Source organism: Lolium rigidum, chromosome 5 (assembly GCF_022539505.1).
Source record: "Lolium rigidum isolate FL_2022 chromosome 5, APGP_CSIRO_Lrig_0.1, whole genome shotgun sequence".
In the NCBI taxonomy this organism is placed as follows: Eukaryota; Viridiplantae; Streptophyta; class Magnoliopsida; order Poales; family Poaceae; genus Lolium; species Lolium rigidum.
The window spans coordinates 151969663-151981117 of NC_061512.1; the positions used below are offsets into that span (position 1 = coordinate 151969663).

The 11455-nt window shown below is 43.9% G+C and overlaps 1 protein-coding gene across 1 annotated transcript; it reads left to right on the forward strand.

The window, feature by feature from the left end:
- The first annotated feature begins 10285 nt into the window (after positions 1–10285).
- Positions 10286–11254, forward strand: LOC124656543. Its single transcript, XM_047195263.1, has one exon. The coding sequence runs from the start codon at positions 10286–10288 to the stop codon at positions 11252–11254; it is 969 nt and encodes a 322-aa protein (XP_047051219.1).
- The last annotated feature ends 201 nt before the right edge of the window (positions 11255–11455 follow it).

Here is an 11455-nt window from a genome sequence, read left to right on the forward strand (position 1 = left end):
GAACCCCTGGTCAAATGCTCTCTTATGAAATTTTTGGAGATTTTAAATCATTGGTAGAATTGTCAAATAGTATGAGGTATCTCTACCTCATTTAAATCATTTTCTCAAATGATGATGATGAATGGTTGACTTAGGTTAACATAAATTCATGTGTGATGGTTTGAGAAATTAAATCTTAAAGAAGATTCAATGAGAGGAAATTATTCCTCAAGAACTATATGGAAACTATCATTTACATATAAAATGAGAGGAAATTATTTTTCCTCAAAGCAAGACCACGAATGCACCAAATTGTATTAATTGTGTGAATAGAATAGTTTGTGTGAATATATGTGATGTTTGGAATAGCCAATGAATTGTTTGGTGATTGTATCCTCGTATTCGTTTATAGACGCTAGTACCGAAGGCTACGAAGGAGACGACGAGAACATCTACGGAGAAGAAGGAGGAACATTTTGATCCATACACCAACCAAGGGAAGATAATACTCTTGCAAAGTGCAAAGCTCTCTTGAGCAAAGCACCACTCCACTTTACTTGATGTCAATAATCCTATCCCCAGGTTTTGCATTGCAAACTTTTACTTGATTTCATTTAAAGCTTACTTTTATAGTTAACTTTGGTCTAAGTATAGAGTAGATCAAGAGTATCAACCCTAGCCTAAGAGCTTATGAGTTAAGTAGCACCCCTCATGACTAGTTGCTAGTGCTAATAAATAAAATTGACTACTCTAGATGGGAACTTATGAGTTTGAAATGAATTTGAAAACCTTGGAATGATGAGTCATTCTATTGAAAGATTTTGAAGGTGAATGTGACTTGTGAATGACTTGGTGAACTTTACAAAAACTGATGGTTGGGTTCGGATGCGATACCATTCCAATTTACAAGTACCCCCACAATACCTGATTATGGGTAGGGCTTAACCGGAAGTTTATGTATCTTAGTATGGGTTCCCTCTAAACAAGCGTCATCGGGGTTATGCCGAAAGCTGCCTCTACAACAAAAGAAATGATGAGAAATGACGTAAAACGAGGTGAATGTCCGGCCCAAGCCCTGTGCAGTTCCCAGGTTGATAGTTGGTCTTCACTGGGAGGCCAAGCTCATGGGGAGAGGTGCCTATACTAGGATATGTAAGTGAAAGGTTATGGTTGATGATCCGCGTATCGAGTTACGATTATTCAGGGTTATTCTCGACGGATGTAATCAAATGTTGTGGCACAAGTGTGCAACCTCTGCAGAGTGTAGAACTATTCGAATAGCCGCGTCCACGGTTATGGACGGTTGGAAAGGCCATACTGTTCCGTCATCAGACCATTTTCAAAAATGTGACATATGATTTGAAACTTGAACTTGAAAGGTGAATGGTGAATTTGACTGGAATTACAACAAAGGTTGTGGGAATGACACTAATGTTCCCACTTGATTTAGTTAGCACATGAAGAGTTTTTATTTCAAATACTTGTGAACTAAAATTGGCTTGATGCAAAAGAAACTAGAGCTTAGCACCCCCTTACCAGAAATGTTAGTACTTACATTAGTATTAGTTTGCGAGTACTTTAAAGTACTCACGGCTTTGTCCCTGGCTATTCAAATGGCCAGACTATGAAGAGGAGCACGACGGTATGAAGATGATGGACAGCAGGACGTCTACGACAACTAGGACTACTCCTGACGTCAAGCGTTGGCCTGTGGATTAGATAGTCCACTACTACTACTACGCTTCCATTATGTATTTGTGATGTGTGTTGAAACAATGGTTCAACTATTATTGTAATATTGGATCATGTGATCTATTTGTAAGACGACTATGATATGTAAGGAATGATGACTTATGATATTCAACTGTTATGTCTCGCAACAACAATATTCCTGGGATTGCGATGTATGGCATAACAGGCATCTGGACTTAAAAATCCAGGTGTTGACAGCAGCGGCCTCCGGTACTGTGGCGGCGCGTGCTCTGCGAAAAACGGCGCGCGTGATGCGGGTCCTCCTCCTCAGATGTGTGGACGGCTGATACGTCTCCGACGTATCGATAATTTCTTATGTTCCATGCCATATTATTGATGATACCTACATGTTTTATGCACACTTTATGTCATATTCGTGCATTTTCTGGAACTAACCTATTAACAAGATGCCGAAGTGCCGGTTGCTATTTTACTGCTGTTTTTGGTTTCAGAAATCCTAGTAACGAAATATTCTCGAATTGGACGAAACCAAGACCCGGGGTCCTATTTTTCCCGGAGCCTTACGGAACACCCGAGAGCCGCCGGAGAGAAGCCACGGGGGCCCCACACCACACCCTGGCGCGGCCGGAGGGGGGCCGCGCCGCCCTATGGTGTGGGCCCCCGAGCCCCTCCGAGGCTGCCCTTCCGCCTATTTAAAGCCTCCGTCGCGAAAACCACGATGGAAAAAAAAACCACGATACGGAAAACCTTCCGGAGCCGCCGCCATCGCGAAGCCAAGATCCGGGGACGGGAGTCTCCGTTCCGGCACCCTGCCGGAGCGGGGAAGTGCCCCGGAAGGCTTCTCCATCGACACCGCTGCCATCTCCACCGCCATCTTCATCACCGCTGCTGCTCCCATGAGGAGGAGTAGTTCTCCATCGAGGCTCGGGGCTGTACCGGTAGCTATGTGGTTCATCTCTCTCCTATGTACTTCAATACAATAATCTCATGAGCTGCCTTACATGATTGAGATTCATATGATGATGCTTGTAATCTAGATGTCATTATGCTAGTCAAGTGAGTTTTACTTATGTGATCTCCGGAGACTCCTTGTCCCACGTGTGTAAAGGTGACAGTGTGTGCACCGTGTGGGTCTCTTAGGCTATATTTCATAGAATACTTACTCACTGTTATGAATTGCGTAGTGAAGTGCTTATTTATATCTCTTTATGATTGCAATATATTTTGTATCACAATTTATCTATGTGCTACTCTAGCAATGTTATTAAAGTAGTTTTATTCCTCCTGCACGGTGTAATGGTGACAGTGTGTGCATCCGTGTTAGTACTTGGCGTATGCTATGATTATGATCTCTTGTAGATTATGAAGTTAACTATTGCTATGATGGTATTAATGTGATCTATTCCTCCTACATAGCATGAAGGTGACGAGTGTGCATACTATGTTAGTACTTGGTTTAGTCTTATTGATCTTTCATGCACTCTAAGGTTATTTAAATATGAACATTGAATTGTGGAGCTTGTTAACTCCGGCATTGAGGGTTCGTGTAATCCTACGCAATGTGTTCATCATCCAACAAGAGTGTAGAGTATGCATTTATCTATTCTGTTATGTGATCAATGTTGAGAGTGTCCACTAGTGAAAGTCTAATCCCTAGGCCTTGTTCCTAAATACGCTACTCGCTGCGTTACTACTCGCTGCGTTACTACTGCTTGTTTACTTGTCCTGGGCAAAGCACTTTTACGGTGTCGTTGCTACTACTTATTCATACCGCTTGTATTTCACTATCTCTTCGCCGAACTAGTGCACCTATTAGGTGTGTTGGGGACACAAGAGACTTCTTGCTTTGTGGTTGCGGGGTTGCATGAGAGGGATATCTTTGACCTCTTCCTCCCTGAGTTCGATAAACCTTGGGTGATCCACTTAAGGGAAACTTGCTGCTGTTCTACAAACCTCTACTCTTGGAGGCCCAACAGCTGTCTACAAGAATAGAAGCTCCCGTAGACATCAAGCACTTTTACGGCGCCTTTGCTGGGGAGGAAAGGTAAAAAGGCACTCATACTCCGGTTCCAGGTAACAGTACTTTTCTGGCGCTGTTGTGTGTATGCTCGAAGCTATTTCCTTTAGATCCTGCAATTGCATCTTTTTGTTTCTTGTTTACACTAGTTGGGCATAATGGACAACAATGAGCTTCTTATTCTATTTCCTGATTTAAAACATGGATTGTTTGATGCGAAAATTAAAAAACCTATGAAATCTTATTTGCATGCTGGGAGTAATATTAGTATGAACGCTTTGAACACCATTGTTGATAATGATATAGAAAGTTCTAAGCTTGGGGAAGCTGGTTTTCATGATCTTTTTAGTCCCCCAAGCATTGAGGAGAAAATTTTCTTTGATGATACTTTGCCTCCTATTTATGATGATTATAATGATATTGGTCTTTTAGTACACTTTGTTATGGAGGATAAATTTGATTATGATTACAATATGCCTCCTATATTTGATGATGAGAATAATAATGATAGCTACTTTGTTGAATTTGCTCCCACTATTACTAATAAAATTGATTATGCCTATGTGGAGAGTAATAATTTTATGCATGAGACTCATGATAAGAATGCTTTATGTGATAGTTATATTGTTGAGTTTTCTCATGTTGCTACTGAAAGTTATTATGAGAGAGGAAAATATGGTTGTAGAAATTTTCATGTTACTAAAATGCCTCTCTATGTGCTGAAATTTTTGAAGCTACACTTGTTTTATCTTCCTATGCTTGTCACTTTGCTCTTCATGAACTTGTTTATTAACAAGATTCCTTTTCATAGGAAGCATGTTAGACTTAAATGTGTTTTGAATTTGCCTCTTGATGCTCTCTTTTGCTTCAAATACTATTTCTTGCGAGTGCATCATTAAAACTGCTTGAGCCCATCTTAATGGCTATAAAGAAAGAACTTCTTGGGAGATAACCCATGTGTTTATTTTGCTACAGTACTTTGTTTTATATTTGTGTCTTGGAAGTTGTTTACTACTGTAGCAACCTCTCCTTATCTTAGTTTTGAGTTTTGTTGTGCCAAGTAAAGTCTTTGATAGTAAAGTAAGTACTAGATTTGGATTACTGCGCAGTTCCAGATTTCTTTGCTGTCACGAATCTGGGTCTACCTCCCTGTAGGTAGCTCAGAAAATTAAGCCAATTTACGTGCATGATCCTCAGATATGTACGCAACTTTCATTCAATTTGAGCATTTTCATTTGAGCAAGTCTGGTGGCCTAATAAAATCCATCTTTACGGACTGTTCTGTTTTGACAGATTCTGCATTTTATTTTGCATTGCCTCTTTTGCTATGTTGGATGAATTTCTTTGATCCATTAATGTCCAGTAGCTTTATGCAATGTCCAGAAGTGTTAAGAATGATTGTGTCACCTCTGAACATGTGAATTTTTATTGTGCACTAACCCTCTAATGAGTTGTTTCGAGTTTGGTGTGGAGGAAGTTTTCAAGGATCAAGAGAGGAGTATGATGCAATATGATCAAGGAGAGTGAAAGCTCTAAGCTTGGGGATGCCCGGTGGTTCACCCCTGCATATTCTAAGAAGACTCAAGCGTCTAAGCTTGGGGATGCCCAAGGCATCCCCTTCTTCATCGACAACATTATCAGGTTCCTCCCCTGAAACTATATTTTTATTCCGTCACATCTTATGCACTTTGCTTGGAGCGTCGGTTTGTTTTTATTTTTGTTTTGTTTGAATAAAATGGATCCTAGCATTCACCTTGTGGGAGAGAGACACGCTCCTATGTAGCACATGGACAAGTATGTCCTTAGGCTCTACTCATAGTATTCATGGCGAAGTTTCTTCTTCGTTAAATTGTTATATGGTTGGAATTGGAAAATACTACATGTAGTAATTCTAAAAATGTCTTGGATAATTTGATGCTTGACAATTGTTGTGCTCATGTTTAAGCTCTTGCATCATATACTTTGCACCCATTAATGAAGAAACACTTAGAGCTTGCTAATTTGGTTTGCATATTTGGTTTCTCTAGAGTCTAGATAATATCTAGTATTGAGTTTTGAACAACAAGGAAGACGGTGTAGAGTCTTATAATGTTTACAATATGTATTTTATGTGAGTTTTGCTGCACCGTTCATCCTCGTGTTTGTTTCAAATAAACCTTGCTAGCCTAAACCTTGTATCGAGAGGGAATACTTCTCATGCATCCAAAAAACTTGAGCCAACCACTATGCCATTTGTGTCCACCATACCTACCTACTACATGGTATTTATCCGCCATTCCAAAGTAAATTGCTTGAGTGCTACCTTTAAAATTCCATCATTCACCTTTGCAATATATAGCTCATGGGACAAATAGCTTAAAAACTATTGTAGTATTGAATATGTACTTATGCACTTTATCTCTTATTAAGTTGCTTGTTGTGCGATAACCATGTTTTCCGGGGACGCCATCAACTATTCTTTGTTGAATATCATGTGAGTTGCTATGCATGTCCGTCTTGTCCGAAGTAAGAGAGATCTACCACCTTTATGGTTGGAGCATGCATATTGTTAGAGAAGAACATTGGGCCGCTAACTAAAGCCATGATTCATGGTGGAAGTTTCAGTTTTGGACACATATCCTCAATCTCATATGAGAATAATAATTGTTGCCACATGCTTATGCATTAAAGAGGAGTCCATTATCTGTTGTCCATGTTGTCCCGGTATGGATGTCTAAGTTGAGAATAATCAAAAGCGAGAAATCCAAAATGCGAGCTTTCTCCTTAGACCTTTGTACAGGGCAGCATGGAGGTACCCCATTGTGACACTTGGTTAAAACATGTGCATTGCAAAGATCCGGTAGTCCAAGCTAATTAGGACAAGGTGCGGGCACTATTAGTATACTATGCATGAGACTTGCAACTTGTAAGATATAATTTACATAACTCATATGCTTTATTACTACCGTTGACAAAATTGTTTCATGTTTTCAAAATAAAAGCTCTAGCACAAATATAGCAATCGATGCTTTCCTCTTTGAAGGACCATTCTCTTTACTTTTATGTTGAGTCAGTTCACCTATCTCTCTCCACCTCAAGAAGCAAACACTTGTGTGAATCTGTGCATTGATTCCTACATACTTGCATATTGTACTTGTTATATTACTCTATGTTGAAAATTATCCATGAGATATACATGTTACAAGTTGAAAGCAACCGCTGAAACTTAATCTTCCTTTGTGTTGCTTCAATTCCTTTACTTTGATTTATTGCTTTATGAGTTAACTCTTATGCAAGACTTATTGATGCTTGTCTTGAAGTACTATTCATGAAAATTCTTTGCTTTATGATTCACTTGTTTACTCATGTCATTACCATTGTTTTGATCGCTACATTCACTACATATGTTTACAAATAGTATGATCAAGGTTATGATGGCATGTCACTTTAGAAATTATCTTTGTTATCGTTTTACCTGCTCGGGACGAGCAGAACTAAGCTTGGGGATGCTTGATACGTCTCCGACGTATCGATAATTTCTTATGTTCCATGCCATATTATTGATGATACCTACATATTTTATGCACACTTTATGTCATATTCGTGCATTTTCTGGAACTAACCTATTAACAAGATGCCGAAGTGTCGATTGCTTGTTTTACTGCTGTTTTTGGTTTCAGAAATCCTAGTAACGAAATATTCTCGGAATTGGACGAAACCAAGACCCAGGGTCCTATTTTTCCCGGAGCCTTCCAGAACACCCGAGAGCCGCCAGAGAGAAGCCCTGGGGGCCGCACACCACACCCTGGCGCGGCCAGAGGGGGGGCCGCGCCGCCCTATGGTGTGGGCCCCCCAGGCCCCCTCCGAGGCTGCCCTTCCGCCTATTTAAAGCCTCCGTCGCGAAAACCCTGATGGAAAAAAAACCACGATACGGAAAACCTTCCAGAGCCGCCGCCATCGCGAAGCCAAGATCTGGGGAACAGGAGTCTCTGTTCCGGCACCCTGCCGGAGCGGGGAAGTGCCCCCGAAAGGCTTCTCCATCGACACCGCTGCCATCTCCACCGCCATCTTCATCACCGCTGCTGCTCCCATGAGGAGGGAATAGTTCTCCATCGAGGCTCGGGGCTGTACCGGTAGCTATGTGGTTCATCTCTCTCCTATGTACTTCAATACAATAATCTCATGAGCTGCCTTACATGATTGAGATTCATATGATGATGCTTGTAATCTAGATGTCATTATGCTAGTCAAGTGAGTTTTACTTATGTGATCTCCGGAGACTCCTTGTCCCACGTGTGTAAAGGTGACAGTGTGTGCACCGTGTGGGTCTCTTAGGCTATATTTCACAGAATACTTACTCACTGTTATGAATGGCGTAGTGAAGTGCTTATTTATATCTCTTTATGATTGAAATGTATTTTGTATCACAATTTATCTATGTGCTACTCTAGCAATGTTATTAAAGTAGTTTTATTCCTCCTGCACGGTGTAATGGTGACAGTGTGTGCATCCGTGTTAGTATTTGGCGTATGCTATGATTATGATCTCTTGTAGATTATGAAGTTAACTATTGCTATGATGGTATTAATGTGATCTATTCCTCCTACATAGCATGAAGGTGACAGTGTGCATACTATGTTAGTACTTGGTTTAGTCTTATTGATCTTTCATGCACTCTAAGGTTATTTAAATATGAACATTGAATTGTGGAGCTTGTTAACTCCGGCATTGAGGGTTCGTGTAATCCTACGCAATGTGTTCATCATCCAACAAGAGTGTAGAGTATGCATTTATCTATTCTGTTATGTGATCAATGTTGAGAGTGTCCACTAGTGAAAGTCTAATCCCTAGGCCTTGTTCCTAAATACTGCTACTGCTGCGTTACTACTGTTGCGTTACTACTGCTTATTTATTGTCCTGGGCAAAGCACTTTTCTGGTGCCGTTGCTACTACTTATTCATACCACCTGTATTTCACTATCTCTTCGCCGAACTAGTGCACCTATTAGGTGTGTTGGGGACACAAGAGACTTCTTGCTTTGTGGTTGCAGGGTTGCATGAGAGGGATATCTTTGACCTCTTCCTCCCTGAGTTCGATAAACCTTGGGTGATCCACTTAAGGGAAACTTGCTGCTGTTCTACAAACCTCTGCTCTTGGAGGCCCAACACTGTCTACAAGAATAGAAGCTCCCGTAGACATCAACGGCAGGAAGGACGAGGGTGTTGGTCGTGGTTCGGGGGCCGCGCTGTCGGTGCCCAGAACCTGATCGGAAGTCCCACCCTTCCGGCGCCGAGCTCTGGTGGTTTTTTCCGGCGGATCTGGTGCTGGGTTGGGTGCTGGAGGAGGTGCGGATTCCGGGAGAAATCCGTGGACGGCGGTGCCAGCCACGATAGTGGCGATGCCCGCGGGCGATGTGTTCTTCCTGGAGCACCGCTGAGGTATCTTGCCCTCTCCCTTCCTGAAGGTGCCTCATTGGGTCAGTTGGGGTTGTGGGTTGGTGTTTTTTCTGGTGGTAGGCGTCTTGGCCGTGATCTGGGCGATGGTGGTATTGCTGAGCTCTAGGGTGTACCTCCTGCAATCCCTTTGGCTGCTCGTAGTTCGTTCTCTCCACTCGCTCGGGTGCGAGGTTCTGGGATGATAGGAGCACGGTGCTTCTCCCTTGCAACCGATGCTCCGAGGCTCGGCTCTGTCACCACTTGTCTCCTTCATGGCACCTTCTCTTCAACGTCCTCGCCCTGCAGTTTCGTCTCTTCGTGACTAGTTCCGTGATCGGCGGCAAGGCTTCTCGGGGTGTGCCCGACGAAGCGAATGGGTGGGCTCTATTGCAGGCTCAGTTTGGCAGTTTGGTTCTTGGTCCCTTCTCTTCTCTGGTTGAGCGTGTCTCCATGGGCGGCGGTACGGTGCTCTTCGAGCCAGGGCGAGGGGCGAGGGATCCCTCTCCGGCCATGGAAGAGAATGGACAGGCGAGGACTCACCCTCTTGGTCTGGTCGTGAAATCTCCCAACCGATGCCGGTAATCCCACCCTAAGTTTCCCCTTCTCTGCTCCATGGTGCTTCATTCGCGTCGGAGGGCTTCACGGGCTTCAGCTAGTTTCCGGTTTACCTTCTGTTTGTTGGTGTTTGTGTGAGTTGTAAGTTGTTCTGCGGCATCATTGTACGCCCATGTGGCTTTATTAATTTAAAGTTGGGCACTTTGTGCCTTATGTTTAAAAAAGAGTAGAACCCGTTGGTGGGAAAAGGTTCTATCTGTTGGAGAAGTGTCATAGGATTGGCTGTCACGATCATGGAAGAAAATAAGAAAAAAGAGGAAAGAAATAAAGACAGGAAGCAGAAGGAAAAAAACAAGCGTTGAGCAGTTGAGGTTTGAAAATTCCACACCTTCGTTCGTGGAATCTGGCAAATGGCTTGCTCATTGAAATGGAGGGAGTAGAACGGAGTACAGTCGTTACTTGTTGGTTTACTCTACTCGGTACGCGTTATTATCCAGAAATTCTGCTGGTTTACTCATACCCGGTCGCCGGTTCAACCCTGCGTCTGACTTCTCAAAGTACTCGCTGCAATAGTTTGTAGCTGCTCAAACCATTTTCCCATCCAGCCATGGTAACCGGTCAAAACAAGGCACCATCATTCTTCAACTTCCTAAAGGAGGGCCTCCTCCTGCCGATCGGAAATCCGAAGCTCTTCACATCGGTCTGCGCGCTCATCCTCGCCTCCACCACGCTGATTACCCTCGGCAACGACCTCGCCATCCATTCCATCCCCTCGTCGAGGAGATCAAGCTCCACATCAAGGCGCTCGAGCAATACCACCGAGTACGGCAGCCCGGACTACGCCAAGCTCCTGCAGGAGATCCAGAATAACACCAAGGAGCTCCTGCTGGTCGGCGATGGGTTCGTCCTGTTCGCCGTCATGGTCCGCGCGGCCGTCCGGATCGTCGTCCTCTTTGCAGCCGTTTCGACGTACTCCAGCGATGGCGAGCAGCGCGCTACTACATTTGGCGCTCTCCTCGGCCAGGCTAAGGCGCAGATCAAGGGGCCCCTTCTCACGCTCGCCATCGTCTCCGTCCTGAAGAAGGTCTACGCCGTGCTCCTCCTGGCCATGATAGCTCTGGTCCACATTCTTGTGGTGAAGCGATACTTCGTGACTTTGCTTGTGGCCTCGCTGATGATCATCGCTGCCTCCGTCTACCTCGTGTACTTCTCTTTCCTCTGTTCTTTCAGCGTCGTCGTGGCGGTGGCCGAGTCCGGCTGCAAAGGCTTGGCCGCGTTAGCCAAGGCGTGGAGGCTGGCGAATGGGAAGAAGTGGCAGGTCGTGCTGTACCTCGCCGTGACCGGAGCACTGTCCGTCGCCGTATCGCTGGTGCACATGCTCGCCAGGACGTTCGCGGGTTATAGCGTGGCGCTTGGGTTGCTACTGGGATTTGTGTATGTGGCTCTGCTGGGGCTCGTGCAGCTGTTCTCCGTCTGTGCCATCACCGCGTTTTACTACGAGCGCAGGGAGAACATACACAGCCAGCTGGGGGCTACTGGATACGCCAAGCTATCAACGGAAGAAGCAAATGCTTGATTAGCTCGACTTGTTCTCGCACCGATTGCTTTACCATGTAAATTTGGACTTGTTATGGAATCCTGATACGTAGTATAATTTTACTCTTCTGAATATGCATACCACGACCAGATCGAACCAAGTATAGGGGATTTGGTCAATCTGGTGCCCTTCCTCCCAGGGCCGGCTTTATATTTTTAGAGGCCCTTGGGCGAAGTCAGA